The 25,039-nt window shown below is 35.8% G+C and overlaps 1 protein-coding gene across 21 annotated transcripts in view; it reads right to left on the minus strand.

Annotated features, from left to right (window-relative positions):
* Positions 1-25,039, minus strand: part of rims1b (regulating synaptic membrane exocytosis 1b) — a 120,746-nt gene that overhangs the window by 33,254 nt on the left and 62,453 nt on the right. For 12 of the 21 annotated variants that reach the window (XM_049469683.1, XM_049469680.1, XM_049469678.1 and 9 more), the window contains 14 exons: positions 24,770-24,880; positions 23,512-23,611; positions 21,983-22,106; positions 20,642-20,698; positions 20,122-20,168; positions 18,868-18,986; positions 18,483-18,613; positions 16,632-16,803; positions 15,562-15,715; positions 13,219-13,275; positions 6,963-7,116; positions 5,170-5,283; positions 2,117-2,179; positions 235-312 (listed from right to left, as the gene is read on the minus strand). In XM_049469683.1, coding sequence (XP_049325640.1) covers positions 235-312; positions 2,117-2,179; positions 5,170-5,283; positions 6,963-7,116; positions 13,219-13,275; positions 15,562-15,715; positions 16,632-16,803; positions 18,483-18,613; positions 18,868-18,986; positions 20,122-20,168; positions 20,642-20,698; positions 21,983-22,106; positions 23,512-23,611; positions 24,770-24,880 — 1,481 coding nt within the window. The remainder of the gene's footprint in view (positions 1-234; positions 313-2,116; positions 2,180-5,169; positions 5,284-6,962; positions 7,117-13,218; positions 13,276-15,561; positions 15,716-16,631; positions 16,804-18,482; positions 18,614-18,867; positions 18,987-20,121; positions 20,169-20,641; positions 20,699-21,982; positions 22,107-23,511; positions 23,612-24,769; positions 24,881-25,039) is intronic. The other 9 variants (XM_049469689.1, XM_049469694.1, XM_049469693.1 and 6 more) reach the window with 6 other exon arrangements.

Genomic DNA, 25,039 nt, shown 5'->3' on the forward strand with positions numbered 1-25,039 from the left:
GCAATTAACCTTTAATTATTAGAAATATTCAGACATCGGAATGGGAATAATAAAAAAATCTAAAGTTTAAATATCATAATAAAGTTTAGACAAAATGATGTTATAGGTGTTTATACATTTTTGGTATTTAACAATAAGTCACTAAAGGCTATACCGTACAGATTCAGTATGATAGAAAATATTGGAGTATTGCTTTTTTTTTACTGAATAAATAATTCAGGGTCCGTCTCTTACCTGTAAATGTCTTTGTGAATGCCATTCACTAACAGGGGCATCTTTGGGGGCAAAGTATTGCAGTGCCTAGCTAAGTTCCTACGCAGGGTAGTTAGTAGTACACAAAAAGGCCATGCAATGGAAAGAATAAAGAAAAATCAATGCGTTAGAGTAATGCTAACATGCAGTTTGGACATGCATAGAAAAGAGAGCTCTGCTTTTATATACAGTGGTGTGAAAGAGTATTTTTCCCCTAAGGAATTCTTTAGTTTTTGCTTTTAAAAACTTTAATATCACACAAAGATATCCTGAGAAAATATAAAAAATTTGATATATAATGAAAATTTGATTTATTAAAGGAAAAAAAAATATGCAAACCAATTTAGCTCTGTGTGAAAAAGTGACTTCAAGACACTAATCCCTAATCTCAAAAAATGACATCTCAAAAAAACAACTTAGTATCTCAAAATAATCACTTAGTTCCTTTAAAAAGACTTAGTATCTCAAAATAATCACTTAAGAAATAAAGAAAGACCTAATATCTCAAAGTAATCTGAAAACGACTTAATATCTCAAAATAATCACTTAGTATCTCAAAAAAGACATAATATCTCAAAATAATCACTTAGTATCTCAGAAAACGACTTAATATTTCAAAATAATCAGTAAGTATCTCTGGAAACGACTTAGTATCTCTAAATAATCAGTAAGTATCTCTAAAAAAACGACTTAGTATCTCTAAATAATCACTTTGTACCTAAAAAAAAGACATAATATCTCAAAATGATCACTTAGTATCTTAGAAAACGACTTAATATCTCAAAATAATCAGTAAGTATCTCTAAAAAAACAACTTAGTATCTCAAAATATTCACTTTGTATGTCAAAAAAGACATAATATCTCAAAATAATCAGTAAGTATTTCTAAAAAAACAACTTAATATCTCAAAATAATCACTTAGTACCTCAAAAAACTCTTCACTCTTGGCGACAACAACTGCAATCAAGCTTTACTGATAGCTTCACTTTTTCACAAAGGGCTAGATTGGTTTGGATAGTTTTTTTTCCCTTAATAAATAACACTGTCATTAAAAAAGTGCTTTTTTATATTTACTCAGGTTATATTTGTCTGATATTAAAGTTTCTTTGATAATCTGAAAAAAATGTGAATATGACAAAAATGCAAAAGAAATGATATCTGTAAGAAGGCAAATACTTTTTCACGCCACTGTATGTGCACATATATTTGCCTATACATTACATGTACTAACAAATACAGCCCTGGAACCACTTGAAAAATGATGAGAACTGCTTGAATTTTTGCACCAGGAGTGAGTAGCATAAAGTTATCCAAAAGCAGTGTGTAAGACTGGTGGAGGAGAACATGATGCCAAGATGCATGAAGATTTCTGAACTCTTAAAACTTTATAAATATAAATATGAACTGGTTTTCTTTGCATTATTTGAGGCCATTTCTCATTTTCTGCAAATAAATGCTCTAAATGACAATATTTTCATTTGGAATTTGGGAGAAATGTTGTCTGTAGTTTATAGAATAAAACAACAATGTTCATTTTACTCACATAAACCTATAAATAGCAAAATCAGAAAAAAAACTGATTCAGAAACTAAAGTGGTCTCTTAATTTTTTTTCCAGAGCTGTATATAATAATATCACTCAAAGTAAAACAGCACTATATATACAAGATACTACATCAGTAGATCAGCCAATACAGCCAAAGTTCTCAGAGATTGGAAAGTTGAAGCATCTCTAAATTAATCTCTAAATGATGTAGCAAAGAATTCTGGGAAATGTAGTCAAGCACAAGGCAGTATATATGTCAGAACTCCAGTTTGACTAACAGCTCCTGAATCATATTTATTGGTTTATGGATTATTTTACCTGTTTGTGTGCAGGCACTCAGCGCTCCCGCCTCGGATTGATCTGTGCATCTCCAGGACCTCACTGAGGTTGATGAGTGACAACACCAACGTAAAAACCAACGTAACCCAAGCCCAACGTAAGAGGATGGCCAAAAAACACACGCACCAATCAGTGAACAGAGGGACATAATGATACACACACACACACACACACACATTTAGAAATCATAATCATATTAATACATATTAATACATGATCATAACCATAGTAATGACTGAAAAACATAAAAACGACTGTTTTTAGTCATATTAGTCGTATTAGTGGTTAGTAGAGTAAAAGTAGACTATTAAATAGCTTGTCTAACCAGAATATCCAGTATGAATTTGAATAAATTGACATAGTGTATATAACATCATGTCATATTTTAAAAAAAGGGTTGGATGTACAGTACTGTGCAAAAGTCTTAGACATGCATTATTTTAGCATTACATATTACATTTTCAAACTTTGACATAAATTGCATCAGAAATGTTTTACAGAGCTGCTCTACAGACAGACTCAGGAGATCCTTTGTCCCAAAAGCCATGAGACTCTTCAAATCCTGTAGAGGAGGGCTCATATATATATATTTCTTTTTTCTTTTCTTTTTTAATTATCACAGCCTATTTTCTACATTTTTTTATTTTATTTCTAAATTCATGATGAATGGACCAATAGAAATGCTCCAAAGGAACTTTGCATTTTTCATGTCTTGCACATGTAAAGTTGCTATTTTTAAAACTGTAAAACGTTTAGAAAATGTTGTAAAAAAAAATTTATAAACGTGAATTATTTGGCCTCTTTTGCACAGACTGTACATAGATACTGTATATAGATAATCTACAAGCCACACACACACACACATATATATATATATATATATATATATATATATATATATATGTGTGTGTGGCTTGTAGATTATCTATATACAGTATCTATGTATATATATATATATATATATATATACATATATATATATATATATATATATAAATATATATATAAAATATATATAAAGTATATGTACAATTTGAATACCTATAGAAGAAAACCTGCCCCCGCTTCATAATAATAACTCTTAATAATTTCTAATTTCTTTAAGTATATAGTTACACATTAATAATCCATGTAATAAGAGTGTAACTACTTGTACAGTACACATTGATACAGTTTTATTACAGTTGTACAGGTTATGTAATTGACTGCATGATTTGTTTCATGTGTTATAGTGCGTTTGGAATAAATTGTGTATTCATTTTAATTTCTGCATGTCATTTTAAAACACTAAAAATCATTACTGTATTTCGCGCACTATAAGGTGCAATATAACGTCTTTTTCTGGTCCTTTTTTCTTATAAATAAGGTGCACCGGATTATAAGGCACATTTTATGTGACTTTAGTAAGGAACAGGGGTGTCGTCATGTTTCCTTCCTAATTCAGCAGAAAGCTAAGATAAGCTAACTAAACAAAACTGTAAATCTAAAGAAAAAAACGAGTGCTGGATGTTAATCTACATCTTTTTTTTCCCTGAAAACTGTTTATTTGGGTGAATAAAGAGCTTCTGTTTATTTACAGTAAACTTAGTTTAGATTTCCAGATTTATGGCTAACCGCTAGTGCAGGGGTGTCCAAACTTTTTTTGTTGGGGGCCAGAAGGAGAAATATATTTGAAGTCACGGGCCACAGACTCTGTAATAAAACAAATAATGAAATATACCACTTTAAATAATACATTTTCCTGATTACTTTCATTTACACATCATTTTACTTGACTTACTATCTTTATCTTTGACAGTGTTGTGTAAACTAAGATTTTTCAAATTGATGTTTAATTTCATGATGTCTCTTAATATTAAACTCCTTAATTACGGCAACTTTTAGACTCTTTGTACCGTTTTTCTGTGCTATAACTGAGCACTCTCCGCTTTTAGACTCTTTGGCCAGTTTTTCTTCGCTAAAACTGCGCACTCTCTCCGCTTTTAGACTCTTTGACCCGTTTTTCTGCGCTAGAAATGCGCACCCTTTTCGCTTTTAGACTCTTTGGCTCGTTTTTTTCTGCGCTAAAACTGTGCACCCTCTCCGCTTTTAGACTCTTTGGCCCGATTTTCTGCGCTTCAACTTCACCCTCTTCGCTTTTAGACTCTTTACCCCGTTTTTCTTCGCTAAAACTGCTCACTCTCTCCGTTTTTAGACTCTTTGACCCGTTTTTCTGCGCTAGAAATGCGCACTCTCTCCGCTTTTAGACTCTTTACCCCGTTTTTCTTCGCTAAAACTGCGCACTCTCTCCGCTTTTAGACTCTTTGACCCGTTTTTCTGCGCTGGAAATGCGCACTCTGTCCGCTTTTAGACTCTTTGACCCGTTTTTCTGCGCTTCAACTTCACTCTCGTCGCTTTTAGACTCTTTGGCCCGTTTCTGACACCTAGCGTTCAAACTTTGAATCTCACATTATAAAAACCTGCTTAACAGCGGGCCAACTTTCATTCTATTTCTAAAATACCTCGTGGGCCGCTCCAAAAAGGAAAACGGGCCGCAAATGGCTCGCGGGCCGTAGTTTGGACACCCCTGCGCTAGTGGGTAATGCTAATGCTGCTAAAGCAGTGATAGCTGGGGTTAGCAGCAGCAGGCTACAGGCTGATAATACTCATCTCTGAATGACGAAAGTGCTAGCGCTTAACGGCTAATGCTACTGGAGAACTACACTTAAACTCCTTTATTACTCTGTACTTCAGCCAAGTGGACTTACTGCTCCTTAATACCTGACTGGTAGAATTCATACATAAGACACACCAGACTATAAGGTGGACTGACGATTTTTGGGAAAATTAAAAGATAAAAAATTTAAATATTCTTTTAAACTGACACTGATACACATGTGTAATTCCATAACTTGTACAACTGTTATTAATGTTATCATATATCATCATATAAGCGTTGTAGATGTATTTGTACATATTTAACTCTATGTAAAGAGTATCTGGACCAATAGTAAAGGTTTTTAAATAAATAAAAAGGAAAAGGAAACTCATACCTGTCCTCAGAATAGTCATAGTCCGAGTCTATAGATCTGTGCTCCTGCTGAGATTTGTGGTAGAGCGTGGGCGAGTGAGAATGATGCCGGTTCTGATGAATTTCATCAAGACTTCTGAAAAACGTGTAGAAGAGAGCGAGAGACAGAGGGAAAAACACGGTAAAAAAACTTGAAACATTGTTTTTTTTGTCTTAAAGTCCTATCCGGTGTGATTAGTTTCTCAGGGGGACATCTGTAAAAATATATCACACTTCTACTCAGTGATAAAACTCCTGCATCTGGACTGCAATTGAAAAACAGGAGGATCAGTGAGTTTTTGGGCTTTTTTTTGTTGTCATGTCATATCAGGTTTTGCACACAGAGCACAATGGCGGCGTCTAAGCATTTAAAAAGACACTGGAGCAAAGAGCAAAATTCTCCTCCTGATATCTTTCATACAACTATTTTGAGATTAGTATGTACTTCCTACTCTAAGGAATTGGTAGTTCAGTAGCTCCTCCATTTCCACTCGCTGTTGTGTTTATGTGCATCTCTGTGGAAACGAGCGCCCAAAGTGTCGAGAGAAAAGTTGTAGAGTTTTGATGTTTTATGTGACAGTGTAGACACAAATTTGAAAATATAACAACATGAAACATATTATTAGAATATATGAAAAAATTAAGAGACCACTTCTGAAGTTTCTGAATCAGTAATATATTACTGTTAAATATATATTGTTATTTGGAGCAATTATTTGCAGAAAATAAGAAATGTCTCAAATAACAAAAAAGATGCAGAGCTCAAATAATGCAAAGAAAACAAGTTCATATTCATAAAGTTTTATAAGTTCAGAAATCAATATTTGGTTATATTATGAGTTTTCATGCATCTTGGCATCATGTTCTCCTCCACCAGTCTTACACACTGCTTTTGGATAACTTTATGCCTTTACTCCTGGTGTAAAAATTTAAGCAGTTCAGTTTGGTTTGATGGCTTGTGATCATCCATCTTCCTCTATCATTTTTCAGAGATTTTTGCACATACTGTACATCCAAAAAATGTCATTTAAAATATGACTTGATGTTATATACACTATGTCAGTTTGTTAAAATTCATACTGGACATTCTGGTTAGACAAGCTATTTAATAGTCTACTTTTACTCTACTAACCACTAATATGACTAATATGACTAAAAACAGTCGTTGTTATTGTAACACCTGCACCTTTAAGATCAGCCTCACCGGAGTACTAATAAGCTGACTCCGCCCCTCCCACACACCTGTGGGACATCAGCTTATTACTGAGACTATTTATACTGGGATGTTACTAAGTCTAGTTGCGAGATATTGTCACTCTAGTGTCTTATCGAGCGTTTACGTCTGTGTTTATGATATCTGGTTTTTTGATCCTTGCCTGTTTTTTGACTACGATTTTGCCTAGTGATTTATTCCTGGTTTTGAACTACTGCCTGTATTTTGGATTACGATTTTTGCCTTGCGTTTTGGATTAATAAAGCCTGCCTGCGTTTGCATCCAAATCTCCTTGTTTGGTTCTTACAGTTATGTTTTTCAGGCATGCTCTCCTCCACCAGTCTTACACACTGCTTTTGGATAACTTTATGCTTATCACTCCTGGTGCAAAAATTCAAGCAGTTCAGTTTGGTTTGATGGCTTGTGATCATCCATCTTCCTCTTGATTATATTCCAGAGGTTTTCAATTTGGTAAAATCAAAGAAACTCGTCATTTTTAAGTGCTCTCTTATTTTTTTCAGAGCTGTATGTAAAAATAAGTGTGTGTGAGTGTGTGTTTTTACCTCTGCATGGGTACATGTGAGGGTCTGGACCGGGCTCTACACTGGTCCTCTCTGTGGGGCGAGACGGAGCGGGATCGGTGCTGGACGGCCGCAGGACGGTCCGGGACGGTCAGGGTACTGGACCGGTCTCTGTCTCTGGAGTTCCTCTCCGCTGCTGGGATATGATTTTACATGCAGACACACAAATACAGACATAAAATTCATAAAGCAGGAGCTGGGCTTCAGTACACTGTGGATTCTGTATTATTAGATATCAGATATCTGTGCCAGCTGGCCAGAATGATACAGAATCGACGTGCAGGTGTTTATAAAGATGATACCCACACATTCTTTAGAGATGGTTAAAGTGATAATTCAGCTACAAATCAGATTAACAGTTTTCCCCTTTAATCCAGCAGTTAATGATGAGTGCACTTAAATAAATAAAAAAATCAGTAGCTACAAGAAAAGCCTAAAGCATGATACACCCCCCCCCCATGTTTAACAGTTGGTGAGGTGTAATTTCTACAAAAAATATATATATATTTAAATATATAATTCACTACAGTATGTAAACGCAATGGACAACACTGAGGTCAGCAGAAATGATTAAAGTTAATTATTTAATGCAATTATTGTGAAAGGCCCAACTATTGTCCTAAACAATTTTGATGATTTTTTTTTCTTTTTCCTCTCTAAAAACAAAAATAAGACAATTTTCCTCCTAAACTTCATATCCTACTTACATTTCTACACTAACAGTTAAAATTTTGTATGTGAAAAATGTGTGCACAAACTTTTGAATGTTTTTTTTTTTTTTTGGAATAAAAGGGAAAACTGCCAATGAGACTTTTTTTTTTTTTTTTTTTTTTGCCGAACTATTCCTTTAAAACTCCTACTGGAGTCCATGCGGAAGTATTGTGCCGAACTACCAGCACAACCTCTACCACTCCACCCTTCATGCCAAAAAACAAACAAACAAGAAACACTACTATAGAAGGCCATTCCCGCCACCTAAAAAAATAAATAATCCAGCACATTTTTTTATTATTATTATTAAGTTAACTGCTATCTCATTATTTTGAGATATTAAGTCATTATTTTAGAATACTATCTCATTATTTTGAGATACTATCTTAATATTTTGTGATTCTGTCTCATTATTTTCAGACACAATCTTTATATTTTGTGATGGTAATTATCTCATTATTTTGAGATACTATCTTATTATTTTTAGATACTATCTCATTATTCGGAGATATTAAGTAAGTCTTTTTGAGATACTATCTCATTATTTTGTGATAGCAAGTCATTGTTTGTTATACTATCTCATTATTTTGTGATAGCAAGTCATTGTTTGTTATACTATCTCATTATTTTGTGATAGTAAGTCATTATTTTGTTATACTATCTCATTATTTTGTGATAGCAAGTCATTGTTTGTTATACTATCTCATTATTTTGTGATAGTAAGTCATTATTTTGTTATACTACAGTTGTGGTCAAAAGTTTACATACACTTGCAAAAAAACATAATGTTATGGCTGTCTTGAGTTTTCAATAAGTTCTACAACTCTTATTTTTCTGTGATAGAGTGATCGGAACACATACATGTTTGTCACAAAAAACAGTCACAAAATTTGGTTCTTTCATAAATTTATTATGGGTCTGCTGAAAATGTCACCAAATCTGCTGGGTCAAAAATATACATACAGCAACATTAGTATTTGGTTACACGTCCCTTGGCCATTTTCACGGCAACTAGGCGCTTTTGGTAGCCATCCACAAGCTCCTGGCAAGCTTCAGGTCGAATGTTTGACCACTCTTCTTGACAGAATTGGTGCAGTTCAGCTAAATGTGATGGTTTTCTTGCATGAACCCGTTTCTTTAGCACTGTCCACATGTTCTCAATGGGGTTTAAGTCAGGACTTTGGGAAGGCCATTCTAAAACCTTAATTCTAGCCTGGTTTAGCCATTCCTTTACCACTTTTGATGTGTGTTTTGGGTCATTGTCTTGTTGGAACACCCAACTGCGCCCAAGACCCAACCTTCGGGCTGATGGTTTTAAGTTTTCCTGCAGAATTTGGAGGTAATCCTCCTTCTTCATTATCCCATTTACTTTCTGCAAAGAACCAGTTCCACTGGCAGCAAAACATCCCCAGAGCATAATACTACCACCACCATGCTTGACAGTAGGCATGGTGTTCCTGGGATTAAAGGCCTCACCTTTTCTCCTCCAAACATATTGCTGGGTGTTGTGGCCAAACAGCTCAATTTTTGTTTCGTCTGACCAGAGAACTTTCCTCCAGAAGGTTTTATCTTTGTCCATGTGATCAGCAGCAAACTTCAGCCGAGTCTTAAGGTGCCTTTTCTGGAGCAAGGGCTTCTTTCTTGCACGGCAGCCTCTCAGTCCATGGCGATGTAAAACACGCTTGACTGTGGAGACTGACACCTGTGTTCCATCAGCTTCCAAATCCTTGCAGACCTGCTTCTTGGTGATTCTTGGTTGACTCTTGACCATCCTGACCAATCTCCTCTCGGCAGCATGTGATAGCTTGCGTTTTCTTCCTGATCGTGGCAGTGAAACAACTGTTCCATGCACTTTATACTTGCGTATAATTGTCTGCACAGTTGCTCTTGGGACCTGTAGCTGCTTTGAAATGGCTCCAAGTGACTTCCCTGACTTGTTCAAGTCAATAATTCGCTTTTTCAGATCCACACTGAGTTCCTTTGACTTTCCCATTGTAGCTTTTGTAGCTGAGTCTAATCACTGGGTCAAATGAGCCCTATTCAAATGGGCTCATGAGAAGTCAACAGCTGTAGTCAATCAGAATCACTTACAAGAAGTGAAGAGGCCATGACATGAAGCTAATTTGATTGACACAACTTGCTACATCACCAAAATTGACAAATTTTGTTGCTGTATGTATATTTTTGACCCAGCAGATTTGGTGACATTTTCAGCAGACCCATAATAAATTTATGAAAGAACCAAATTTTATGACTGTTTTTTGTGACAAACATGTATGTGTTCCGATCACTCTATCACAGAAAAATAAGAGTTGTAGAACTTATTGAAAACTCAAGACAGCCATAACATTATGTTTTTTTACAAGTGTATGTAAACTTTTGACCACAACTGTATCTCATTATTTTGTAATAGTAAGTCATTATTTTGTTATACTATCTCATTATTTTGTAATAGTAAGTCATTATTTTGTTATACTATCTCATTATTTTGTAATAGTAAGTCATAAGTTATAAAGAAAAAACATTTTTTTTCCCCAAAAGCAAACACACTAGCTCTCTCAAAAAAGTGACTTGGTATCTCAAAATAATGACAAAGTATCTCAAAATAAGTAGTATCACAAAATAATGAGATAGCAGTTCACCTAATAATAAGGAAAAAAATGTGCTGGATTTTTGTTAATTTTATATGGCGGGAATGGGCTTGAATAGGTACTACTGCATATCTTACAATAATACCACCTTAAAATCGTATGTCATTAACCTGTAACAAAATTTAACCTACAACAAAAAGGTTAAGGTCTTCACTATGCTCTCATTAAGTTTCTAATGCTATGTTTTTTATTTTTCATCCGATCTCATTCCTAAAGAATCAGCATAAATAATTGCATATGTTCCGGTGATCCGGTATAACGCTTATAGTCCGGTGGAGGAGCGAGCAGGGAGAAACGATAGGATTTTGGCTCTTGCTCATGAATATTCATACATGCATACATATTGACATGCATGCCCTGACAGTTGGAACAAAACCCTGGGGTGGATTTTTACTTTTAACTAGTGTAAACAGAACTGTTCTAAACACATACCTACCTATCTCGATTGTACTTCACTGGTGGTGTTTTTCCTCCATAGACCAATTCTAACCATTTTTTTTTAGTTTCTTGGCTCTGAATTACTGGGTAAAGCATATAAACACTGATGTGTTATTTGCACAAATAACACAGGAACGAACTGCCATGCTGTTTCTAGCACTGTTAGTTATCTCCTGTCTGACGAGACGGCGTCGCTGCTTGGCTTCATCTCTGCTTGTGGGCAGTCGCGAGCCAATGTGGGCAGGGCCATGAATACTAAATAATTCACAGGGTGATGTAGACTTGGTGCTTTTCCTGATTGACTCTCATTTTTCTGAATATTTTCTTTTTTACTAGCTACTGCAGACAATGGTGGAGGTTGAGGAAGAGTTTCATGTGCAGCGTCATAAACAACTCAGAGAGACCTACTGTATTTTACAAAGAACAAGAAAAAGTGGATTTTAGCAGAAGAACACCTTTAAATTAATCTTTAAAGGCATAATTTTACATCTTCTCAGGTAACTTTACTCTCAAAACTCCTCAGTTTCACACATTAACTCTTTAAACCACAGTCTTGACCATTCTTTACACTACAGCATAAAAAAAACGTATCATTACTCTATAGTTTCTATAGCAAGCTTTTCTACAAGCATGCAAAAATCAAATAAACAAAAAAAATAAATATAAATAAAAATAAAAAAACCAAGGTTTACACCATAAGTGAACCTTTTGTCATAAGACCCATTTTAATGTTGATTAAAGCTGCCATAATCTGTAACATTTCACTTTAGCAGTTATTATACCAGCTTTATAACACATTTATTAGGCCTTATGAAGGTGTTATAAGTGCTACTACTGATTGAACTATGGTGCCATTCTTGTAGTTTCCATGCAGTTTTTTTGTGATGTGAGTTTTGCTGTGTTGAGCAGCTTCATTACTACTACAGTCCAGCAGAGGGGGAGAAAGATTGATTTTACATCCAACAAACAAATAAAAATCACGCACCATCTCTCTCTGTGTCAGGGCAATTAAATTTTTCTAGTTTCTTAGTTTCTAACAAAGAGCTTTTTTTGTATAGTTTAATCGTTTTTATTAGTATTCATATTTTTTGCAATTACCAATTATCATTAGTCCTTAAAATATATGTTTATCTATTGTTTTTTCAATGTGGTTGAGTTTCATTGTATATTTTTTACTTTTTTATTTGTTCAAAAGTTTGGAATCACTTATCAATACCTTATCTAGTCAAAAGTTTTGGGACACATCTTTGTGATCTTATAATTGAAGTTGTTTAATTAAGGTCGAATGCCACCTGTGTAAAATGCCATAAATGCTCCTGTAAAGTCCCAATACTTTTGTCCATATAAAGTAATAATATGAAAATAGTTTTAATAGTAACAATTTAAAGAATTTTAAATATGTATAGATAAAAATAAATACGTTTATAAACTCGACCTGAGGCTATTTCTATACATTTGTTTTTATACAATACACAATTATGTTTTACATTACATGATATACTATACAATAATATGTACTATTTTATGATTACTTATTTACAATCATTCTACCAAGTTAATCACCACAACACTTAATTACCTCTTTAAAAAGACTCCAACATGCACCTACACCAGACCTTCCAGACTTTGCTGATTATGTGACGCTATGGCATTCTAACTTGCCGAGCTTCTGATTGCTCACACCTGGTCCTGTTTGTATAAATATTCCTCTGTCTCTTGAATCTAGTTTTTTATGTGCATTGAATCTATTTTTTTTAGCTCTTCTACCTTGCATTTCTTCTGTTTGTTTCTCTTTTGTTACCGACCTGTTTTTGTATTTTTTTACCACTCTTACCACTCTTGCCTTTCCCCAGTACTTTTTTTTTTTTATAGTTGCTGACCCTTTTTTCTTTTTGCCTCTCCCATGTATAACTCATTTTTTTCCAGAGTGGTATATATATTTATTTTATTATCAATTTTATTATACTTTCTCCATCTAAATAAACCTAAAAATTCTGAATTCGGAAGTTCCATACTTAATCTATAAAACCTGTGGAATTGCACCTTTCTGGCATAATACTTACAATAAAATATTTTATATTATTGTAAACACTGATATTTTTTTAAGTGTAGTACATATTGAAACTAATTATCGATTGTAGTATACAACTTTATTTATCAGGACAAATAAAACTGAAAAATTTCTGAAATTTCCAAATTGCACATATAAAACCTATGGAATTGTACATTTTATTCTACATTACAATATGGCTGTAAACGCTGATTCCACACTTTTGAACTGTAGTGCACATGGCTAAATATGAACAGTAAATAAACAGGGCAGTTACAACAGTTGTTAATGCAGATTAATAGCAGTCCTCTGATTGGCCGGCTTCTCTCTCACCCTGTGCTGGATGTCTACTGCATAACCACCGCGGCCCCTCCCCCAGCCCACCCACCTGAAGACACTACCGTAATAGCATCATCATAATCAGTCTCAATGATGCGGTGAGATCCTGAGACACACACACAGCATACAGTTCAACGCCTATAAAATATAGCATCATACAGCATCATATAGGTCCCAAGCACACTATAGAGCTGGTTTACAGACCTCTGAGGATGTGTGTAATAAAATATACTGTATTATTCATCACATACATTTGATAAGGATAAGGTTAAAACCTTGTAAACCGCTGATGTTGGAGACATGGATGCTTTGGTTGTGTTCACATTCATAGTACAAAAATGAAGCAAAACCCAAACCAAGTATCACAGTCTCAGACTGCCTTCATTGAGTTTCAACAAAGATGGACATAAGATAAAAGAAAGTGTGCCATATTTTTCACACTATAAGGTGCGCTTAAAATCCTTTATTTTCCCAAAAATCATCATTGCGCCTTATGTACAGTATGAATTTTACCAGTAAGGTATTAAGGAGCAGTAAAGTCATAAAGAGTTATACAGGCGTTTCAATGTAGTTCTTCAGCACCAAGACGCGAAACTGGAGTAGTATTAGCATTAGCCTCTAACCACGCTAAGTGCTAGGTAAGCTTTTTAGACGTTCAGAGGTGAGTTTTATCAGTCTGTAGCCTGCTGCTAACCCCGGCTAGCACTGCTGAAGCAGCATTAGCATTACCTACTTACCACACAGCTCTTTTGCTGGTCAGAGGTGAGTATATCTGACTGTAGTCTGCGTGTTTACCATGTTAAAACAAGCTACGTGTGACGAACCGCTAGCTGATATCCCCCTGGCTTACCAGAACAGGGCAGAGTTAGCCTCTAACCACTAGCAATTAACCGCTAATGCTGATGCTAATGCTCCTGCCTTCATGCTGGAGAAAGTAAGGAATCTAAGCTTACTGTAAATAAACAGAAGCGCTTTACTCACCTAAATAAACTAATAAATGTTTTTAGTAGAGAAATCTGTGTAGATTAATATCCAGTACTCATTTGAATTTAAAACTCTTCTTTTTTTTTTTTAAGAATTACAGTTTTCATTATTTAGCTTAGTTACCCACCACCACCCAGCGCCGAGACCTGCTGTATAAGAAGAAAAATATGGCGACACCCCTGTTCCTTACTAGTGTCACATAAAGTGCCTTATAATCCGATGCGCCTTGTGTATGAAAACAGTCCAGAAAATAGATGTTTATTGATAGTGTGCCTTATAATCCGATGCGCCTCACAGTGCGAAAAATACGGTAGTTGCAATTGTCAAAAACATAATTTTAAATGGTTTGGACCCAGATTTCCTTAATACCATAATAAAGACTGCAAATTGACACACATTCTCAGAGGTGGACTTATTTTAAGAATTATAAGCAATATGAATTATCATAGATTCTTATACCTAAAGTTAAAGTTATGTGAAGTTTTTTAGTGTAAAATAATCCACTATGTGTCCAAAAGCATTTAGCCACCCTTTAAAAATGAGTGAATTAATTCCTTCAGTTTAGCAAACAGCTTGTACGGTCCTTTGGTCACCATGTCCAATGCTAAGCTTTGAATAGAGGGTTAAAAACCATTAAATAAAAAAAATAGATTTTTTTTTGTTTTATTGTTACAATTTTGTCTCTATACCTGAATTTTGTTTTTAACCCTAATCAAGAACTAACCAGCCAACATCTGTACCTCACCTCACAATTGCCTGTGTGGCTGAAATCAATCAAATCCTTACAGCAATGTTCTAATATCTAATATAAAGCTCTTTAAAAAAATAGGGCCCCTTGACTCTTGACATTACAGCTTTAATGTTGAATTGTTAATTTGGTTAATTGACACCATGACATGAATTGATTTAAAACTAACAGCATATTATTTGTTGTGTGAACATTAAGATTATGAAGTTTAGCAGATGTTGGACTTTGGTCTTTATACCTTCATACTAAATATTAGCCAAATGTTCTTATTTTACATGAAATGTGTTGTTTTAATCCAACAGCACATTAAAATTTACCTTTATAATAGAATTATAAATATAAATATATAATAGTTGCTATTGTTCACCATATGTTACATATGTTACAACTGAATGCTGATATTGTACTCAATTAATATGATGATGTAATGTCTGTAAGATTAATTTTTCAGAGTAACCACAGAGTAATCAGGTGTCTACCAACTTTTGGACACATAATTCAGCATCATAGCAGCTTGCTAGCTCCTAAAATCAGTTACATTGTTACACAATAAAAGCATAAAAAGGTAAAATTGTAGGTCATCAATACATTCATTGTCATTAATAGCATTTTTTGGCCAAATATAAAGCATTGATTTTCCCCCAGTTTGAAGACACTTACTCTGTAGCTTCTTGCTGGGGCTCTCTCCGTGGACGTGTCTGCGGGGGAGGTAGGGGGAGGGCTGGGGCAGGGGGAGGGAGGACACGTCGTGAGACTGCAGCTTATACCAGTGCGGCTGATCGTCCAGCAGCGCCGTCTCCAGCTCTATCAGGATCTGAGGAGAAGATAAAGAACAGTCAGTTATTACTGTATGTATCACCTGATATCAAATCAATGTTAGCTTTTGAATGATATGTCACTTTGATTTCCAATTAAAGGTTTAAAACATCTGTACAATGTAATGTTAGGTAAGCAAAATCGAACATAAATCCATACTAACATTTGGTATGAAGGTACGAAGGCCAAAATCAAACAATCAAACACTGCTAAACTTCGTAATGTTATCGTCCAGACAGTGTAAAATTCTAACACAATGTTAAATGTTAATGTGTTGTTGGATTTATGTTTTTATGTGTTTAAGTACCCAAAACTTAACATCTGGCAAACTTTGTGGCTAAATGTTAAATCAAAGTCAGAGTTTCAGAAAATTAGAATATTACATAAGACCAATTTTGGACTTTTGGCAGTTTGGGCAGTGTGCCAAATCCTGCTGGAAAATGAAATCTGCTGGTGTTGATCCACTGTGTTTTATTATCAAGTCTAAAGTCAGTGCAGTTTTGTTTTCCCACAAAATCTTACAGCACTTCATGCTTCCCTCTGCTACTACAACTTTTTAATGGAGATGCGGATTTCATTTTCCAGCAGGATTTGACACACTGCCCACACTGATACCAAAAGTACAAATTTTTCTTATATAATATTCTAATTTTCTGAGACACTGATTTTTGGGTTTTCATTGGCTGTAAGCTGCAATAATCATCAACAATAACATAAATAAAGACTTAAAATAGATCACTCTGTGTGTAATACATCTATATAATATGATATAATATGATATTACATTTTTTTTAAATCGCAATTTAACATCTGTTCAATTTTAAAGTTGATACCACAATTAAGAAATCTTAATTTAGTTAGATAGTTAGATTATTGCAGTTTCCCAGATCTCCACTACACGTGTACACGCTCACCTCTCCCAGGAAGTCGCTCTCCTCCTCCTGAGCTCGGGGTTGGTCCCACACGGTGATCTCCAGCATGCGCTCTCTGAAGTCCCGGCGGTGAACGTGAGAGTACAGAAACGTCTGGTTCCACTTGGGTTCTGAGCTCTTCTTCACCGTCTTTGTCCTCCTCTTGCTCTTATCACTGAGAGAGAGAGAAAGAGAGAGAGAGAGAATAGCATTGTAGTGTTTGTAGAGTTCAAGAGTTTGGAAACTTTTGCCATATTTAATAGATCCTAGAACATCAAGATTCGTATATTCGTATAGTTTCTCCTTTAAAAGAAAATCTGGCATAACCAAAACATAGATGAAAAATGGGCCAGTTCCAAAACCCTAAAACAACAAAGCTGCAACAGTTACATATACATATTTTACATACTGTTATCCCCACCCATTAGAGAAAGCTCTTGTTAGAGCTGATAAAATGTTGAAATTTCAGAAAAATATGGTGTTGTTGATACTAGAGAGCAGCTCATCACCTCCAGCCTCTACTAGATACAGGTGTTGGACAATGAAACTATAACACCTGGTTTTAGAGCACAATAATGTATTGTGTTGACGGACTGTTCTGGTGGAAACAGGAGAGTTGAGGTGCACATTGAATTTTGTCGTGATTTGGGCAGCCATGTTTTTATGCTTTTTGGATACAATCCGGGTTAGCACCCGAACATCCCTTTCAGACAGCTTCCTCTTACAGCGTCCACAGTTAATCCTGTTGGATGTGGTTGGTCCTTCTTGGTGGTATGCTGGCCTTACCCTGGATACCGTGACTCTTGATGCATCACAAAGAATTGCTGTTTTGGTCACAGATGCTCCAGCAAGACGTGCACCAACAATTTGTCCTCTTTTGAACTCTGGTATGTCACACATAATGTTGTGTGCATTGCAATATTTTGAGCAAAACTGTCAATCATTGATCTCTCAATAATCTTATTAATTCCATTTGCCGTATTTTTCACACTATAAGATGCACTTCATTTCTTTTAATTTTCCAAAAAAAAAAAACAGTGTACCTTATAATCCAGTGCACCTTACGTATGAATTCTACCAGTCAGGTATTAAAGAGCAGTAAAGTCACTCTGGTGAAGTACAGCGTTATAGAGGAGTTTAAGTAAAGTTTCTCCAGCACCAAGGATGGAGCAGTATTAGCATTAGCCGCTAACCGCACTAAGCGCTAGCTCTTTCCCCATTCAGAGGTGAGTACGATGGGCCTATAGCTTGCTCCTAACACCGGCTAATACTGCTGGAGCAGCATTAGCATTACCCGCTAACCGTGCTGGATATTTTGGCATTCAAAGTTACATCAGACTGTAGCCCGCGCATTTACCGTATTAAAACAAGCAACGAGAAACAAACCGCTAGCTAATATCACCCTGGTTTACTGGAACACTAGTGGTTAGACGATAATGCTAATGCTAATTATAATTCGTGAATCTAAACGTACTGTAAATAAACGGAAGCACTTTACTCACCCAAAAAAAACAGTTTTCAGGAGAGAAATCTGTGTAGATTAACATCCAGCACTCATTTTTTTTTAGCTAAGCTTAGCTTTAGCTAACTAAATGTATACCCCCACCACCACCCAGCAGCGAGACCTGCTGAATTAGAAGTTCCTTATAGTGATATAATCTGGTAGGCCTTGTGTATGAAAATAGACCAGAAAATTCATTGAGACATTCATTGATGGTGTGCCTTATAATAGGGTGCACCTTATAGTGCCAAAGAAATATGGTACACCATTTCTTGTGAACAAGATGTGAACAGCCTCAGATATGTACCACCAGTTAAATGTGTGTTAAACTGTATTAAATACGATCTGCTCACCCCCGATCAGGAAGGAAGTACATCTTGACATAAGGGTTCCGTGGCCGTCCGTCTGGTCGAGGAGGAAGTTCTCTGGCTTGTAAAACGTTGACAATAAGTTGATGGCCAACCTTGTCATACCACAGTTTTACCTGGTAAAAAGAGAAGAACATACACCATTTTTAGTAAAGATGATAAAATTATTAATATCTAGATAGTAAAGCAGAAAAAACAATCGCTGTCCACATAGTGATCCAACTCATAACTTGCATTAGGCACCAATGGTGCCAATAGGTTCATCATGTTTATCTACTACAGAGAGTCCTATTCTATTGGCAGTACTTTTATTACATGGATTAAATAAGCTGTAGTCTAGATAGCAGCTCATGCACAGAATAAGACTTACTGAAAGCTGGCCGGGTAGAACCTGAGGAAGGTCTCTCAACATTCCCGGACTGGTGGGGGACATGACGGAGATGGAGGGGCGGTCCATCTTCTGGGATTCATCTATAGAGCTGGAACCAGCTGGGCCAGCAACATACAGCAGTAAATCAGTAAATGCAGTAAATCAAAAGAGTTGTGACCTTATTTTTATTTTTTTCATGCAGCTTGATTAAGGGCGTGTCAGTGTGTCTTTGCTATCGTAATGACAGGAAAAGTACACCTTGCTCGTCTCAAAACACACAAAAGGCATGTACTAATTCTCTTAATTAATCATGGGTGTGTTTTGGGCATAATGTTAAATAGTGATAGCAATGAATGTCTGTTCAACTATTGACGTCTGTCTAGGTTGTATTCAGTCAGCGGTGCACCTGTGTTTTTCATTGCCAAGATAGCAATTCACCAGAAATGACCTAAACACACCTTATTAACAGACCCCCAAAATATTGTCTGTGCACCTTATGTATGAATTTTACCAGTCAGGTTGTAAGTAAATACAGCGTTATACCAAGACTGGGGCAGTATTAGCATTATCCGCTAACCATGCTATACACTAGCTCTTTTGTCATTCAGAGGTGAGTATTATCGGCCTGTAGTCTGCTGCTAACCCCAGCTAGCACAGCTGGAGCAGTATTAGCATTATCTACTAAACACACTAAGTGCTAGCTCTTTTGCCATTCAGAGGTGAGTATATTGGCATGTAGCCTGCTGCTAACCCTAGTCAGCATTAGCTGCCAAATGTGGCTAGAGCTAGCGGTTAGCTACTAATGCTAATGCTGCTGGACCCAGCCTTATTGGAAACCTGTAAATCTACTGTAATCTTACTGTAAAAAAAACAGAAGCACTTTACTCACCCAAATAAACAGTTTTCAGGAGAGAAATCAGTGTAGATTAACATCCAGCGCTTGTAAAAATGTGTCTTTTTTTTACAGTTTTCAATTACAGTTTTGTTTACTGAACTTAGCCTAGCTTTAGACACACAGCGGCGAGACCTGCTGAATTAGAAGCGAAACATAGCGACACCCCTGTTCCTTATTAGTGTTGCATAATGCGCTGTTGCTATTTAAACGATGCAAGTGCAAAGCATGAAATTAGACTGTTAGCTGGGTGCAAGATAGCAATGAGCATTGCAACGCACCTCGCACAAGGTGTAAGATAGGACCTATTGTGCTTATAATCAAAAAGTCTGCATGGAAATGAGTTGAAAAAGAAAACTTACTTGATTCAAGAGGAGGATGTGATGTCTGTGGAATTCTCGGTGTGTCCCTTTAAAAAGAATAATGATACAGTATTTTAAGAGTATAACAATAAAGTATAATGAAAAAATACACACAGAATACCTGGACTGATCAGTGGTATCACTTTAATAACTCAAACAGGGGAAGAGGAGGGATCCAGAGGGATTGATTAGCTCAGGTTTTATGTATTGATAATAACTGACAGTAATGCTACACACTGTATAATGCCATCATTTGAGGTTTGACGGTATTTTAAGGTCAGGTACTGGGTACTGGGCACTGGGGTACTGGGTACTGGGCACTGGGGTACTAGATACTGGGGTACTGGGTACTGGGGTACTGGGGTACTAGATACTGGGGTACTGGGTACCGGGCACTGGGGTACTAGATACTGGGGAACTGGGTACTGGGGTACTGGGTACTGGGGTACTGGGTACTGGGGTACTGGGGTTATGGGTACTGGGGACACTATCACCGCCACTGATTGGGAGTTTTACTTACTGATAAGCTTTATACACCTTTCTCAAGAAGTTTTTGGAAAGAATACGATGGATACATCTTTTACATGCGGTGAGAAAACAAAAATGTTAATTTAAAATATAAATATGAATATAAAAAAATACAAAATAATTTCATTTAAATGTATCACAAACCTTGTATCTTTCCTAATTTTCAATGAAAGGCAACTTTTTTTTTTTTTAGCATTTTTGTTCATTATAAGATTTCAACATGACATAAGGAACCATTACGTCCAAAGCGCAAAACATAACATGCAAACATATAATTTATATATATAATAAAATACATATTAATATAAATTAATTAAACGAATGTGTTCCACTGAAACTATAGGTAAAACTAAAACTAAGACCATGGATGCTTAAAACTCCTACTAAATCAAATGTACACACACACTGTGTGTGTGTATATGGACTCCATTCCATGTCTAATAACAGAATGAAATGCATTTTCTGTACATTATTATTTATTAAAAAATGAATGAGAGATTGCTCAATATCACTATAGTACCGTATTTTTCGGGCTATAAGGCGCACTTAAAATACTTATTTTTTCCCAAAAATCGTCATTGCGCCTTATAATACGGTGCGCCTTATAGTCCGAAAAATACGGTAAATATGAGAAATATGAAATATAAGATTTTGCAAATAATTAATATACTGATTTTATGCAGTTTTATATGAGAATTAATAGAGTTGACCAGAACGATGAAACTATAAATATATACTTTAATTAACAAAATTATTCTATCTATCTGTCTGTCTGTCTGTCTGTCTGTCAATTCTATAGAAGAAACTGTATTCTATTTAATTGATTTTATAACTTGTAACAGATTCTAAGTTTCAAAAAACAGAAAATTAGACTGAATTATTTCATGTAATTAGGAAAAATCAGGAAATGTAAATATAATCCAGGATTTAACACAGTCAACTATGTGTTTTCTATTTTATTTTTATTTTTTTTATTATTTAAATATTGATTTTTAAGGTCAGCATTGGTTAAAGTGGGATGAGAGTTTTATTAAAGATCTACTTAGTAAAAAATAGCAAATGCATATATTTAAAAAAAATGTGAAAAAAATCAAGAATGGTGATTCAAGGTTTTCACATGATAGCAGTTGTATTTTTTCTTTATTCTTTTTCTATATGTGGATGCCTCACTTGTACTGTAATCCTAATATAATCCACACTTAGAAAACCTGCAGAAATTATGAGGCAATAAATTCCTCAATGCAGAAGAAGAACTTTTATTCAGATTAAAGCAGCCTCTAAACTGATAAACAGTATAATGTGTAATGAAGGGGTTGGGGTTTATTCTTCTTACCCAATCGGTCTGGAAACCACTATCTCTACTTGAGGAGCAGCCTGTGACTCTAGGATGATGTTGTACACTTCCTTCTTGGTTGCTCCAGGCAACGCCTTCCCGTTCCACTGCAGCACCTCGTCACCTGAAATCAGAAAATATCTCCATCAGTGTATCAGAGATACTGCTGTACACAGAACTGTACTGTACAAAGAGAAATTCATACTGAATTCGTACTGAATACAGTGAGTAAAAGCTCCTCATCACTGCAGGCTGCCTGCATCTGTATCTACTGTAACTGTAGATTAACTCTTATTCATGAACAGAAATAAAAGCAGTTTAAGTGGAATCTAAAACAAAACTTGCAGACCTGGCAACATTCTACAAACCAATCAGAGTGAAATATAGGGCGACTCCACCACATGTAGGTTATTTTATGTGTTAACTTTTTAAACTCTAGGTTTTGGTGTGTTTTTTCTCCGTTTTTGTTTTCAGTTCCTCTTTCAGGTCTTATAACACAGTAATTATATCAGACAGACACATGCCCTGATCTCTTTTACTCCAGAAGACATACGGCTGCTCAAAAATATTATCATTTAAAATGTTAAAGGAAGCAGAATTGTTATATTTTACTAGAACTGATCATGTTTTGCTCAAAATTTTACCAAACACCTGTTTTTTTTTTCACTTATTTTTGAATGTATAGACTTTAAATATATTCACACCTAAGATATCTTTTCAAAAATGGATGTTTAGACTAGAGTGTTTATGAGTTGAAAGCATAAGAATACTGATGATCGTTCATTACATGGATTATTAATTATTACTTTGATAAAATACATGGAGAAACAGCATCAGGTGGAGCTATTTTTCTTGATAATCAATAATCACACCTCTAGGATACATGTAGATACTAAAAACCTGACCCTCAGAGCAGCCTATGCCTTTCAGTATTTTGAGGATCAGGACACACAAAGAAAACTACTGTATATACAAAATGTATATATATATATATATATATATATATATATATATATATATATATATATATATATATATATTTTTTTTTTTTTTTTAAATAAATAAAATGTGCAAGCTATATAAAAGCTATATAAAACTATATAAAGTAGTGCGCACACCATACCTAGCTTTAGTTTGAGTAAAGCAGGTAGTTTCACACTTTTTCTGTGGACACTTTTGAGTCTTTATTTACTGATATTATTTGGTTTGAAACATCATATAAATATGTTTGAAGCACTAAAGGTAAATAATATTGGTTGGGGAAGGAGATTTTTCACTTTTTTAGGTGTTTTTTTTTCAATGGGTTTCTTGTAGATTTAGCTTTACAGCACTGGGATGTGATCACTATTTTTAGAAAGAGTAAGCCCCGCCCTTTCTAACCATATATGGATTATGTTTATGTGTGAAGGGATTCCTGAGAAATTAAGCTGAGAACACAAGGTGCGATTTTGGACGGAAAATCCGTCGGTAGGGTTAAAATGCTCTTAGTGTAGACATATTCTTTGCCTATGCTGTTTAGTTCTCCTCACCTGCTCGTAAATGCCCCACGATATCCGCCAGACTTCCTTTCTTTACTTTGGTGATGAAAGCTCCCAGACGACCCGTCTCCGTCATCTTCCCACCGACCACCTGAGAACATCACAGCACTGAGGTCAGTCTTTTATACAGTATGACATCTTAAAACTTAAAGTTTTGTGAAGAACAAACAAGACAATTAAAGATTTTATATAATCAGGAGCCTTTACTGACAATAGACAAAGACTTTCAGCTTCCTACAGCTCTGGAAAAAAAAAGACCACTGGTGCACCTTAAAAATGATGAGTTTTTTTATTTTTTATTTTATGATATGATTGATAATAAATGTCTGGGGGTGATTCTGAGAGTTATGTGTAGAGATGTAACCTACAGTATCTGTACAGCAGTAATGATGATGATAGAGTCTTGTGTAGCCGTGTTTAGCGTAGCATAGCGTATTGTAGCGTAGCATGCTAACAAAGCTGTGTATGAGGTGTAATGTACAGCAGTAATGAGGATGATATAGCCGTGTGTAGCGTAGCATGCTAACAAAGCTGTGTATGAGGTGTAATGTACAGCAGTAATGAGGATGATATAGCCGTGTGTAGTGTAGCGTAGCGTAGCATGCTAACAGAGCTGTGTTTGGGGTGTAATGTACAGCAGTAATAATGATGATAGAGTTGTGTGTAGCGTAGTGTAGCGTAGCATGCTAACAGAGCTGTGTATAGGACGTATAGAGCAGTAATGAGGATGATATAGCCGTGTTTAGCGTAGCGTAGCGTAGCGTAGAGATGTGTTTGGGGTGTAATGTACAGCAGTAATAATGATGATAGAGTCGTGTGTAGCCGTGTGTAGCATAGCGTAGCATGCTAACAGAGCTGTGTATGGGGTGTAATGTACAGCAGTAATGAGGATGATATAGCTGTGTTTAGCGTAGCATAGCGTAGCCTGCTAACAGAGCTGTGTTTGGGGTGTAATGTACAGCAGTAATGATGATGATAGAGTCTTGTGTAGTCGTGTGTAGTGTAGCATAGCATAGCATAGCATGCTAACAGAGCTGTGTTTGGGGTGTAATGTACAGCAGTAATGAGGATGATATAGCCGTGTGTAGTGTAGCGTAGCGTAGCATGCTAACAGAGCTGTGTTTGGGGTGTAATGTACAGCAGTAATGAGGATGATATAGCCGTGTGTAGTGTAGCATAGCGTAGCATGCTAACAGAGCTGTGTATGAGGTGTAATATACAGCAGTGGCAGCGCCGCTGACAGGCTCACCTTTAGCCCCAGCAGCGAGCCGGCTTCGCGGGGCATGGCCGAGCGCTTGCTCAGAGTGATGCGGCCGATCAAATGATCCCCCTCTTTGGACGGCTGCCAGGTAACAGGATGCTGAGGAGAAATGGAACGCTGCTTTTCAATCCCATTAATGACGGGCACACTCTGGCGCTGATGCACACACACCGTCCAATAAAACACACACACACTTATACACACAAACACACACTCATACACAGAGTGCATTACCAAAGGTTTACTGTATGAAAAGGT

This window comes from Astyanax mexicanus, chromosome 21, assembly GCF_023375975.1.
Source record: "Astyanax mexicanus isolate ESR-SI-001 chromosome 21, AstMex3_surface, whole genome shotgun sequence".
NCBI lineage: Eukaryota > Metazoa > Chordata > Actinopteri > Characiformes > Acestrorhamphidae > Astyanax > Astyanax mexicanus.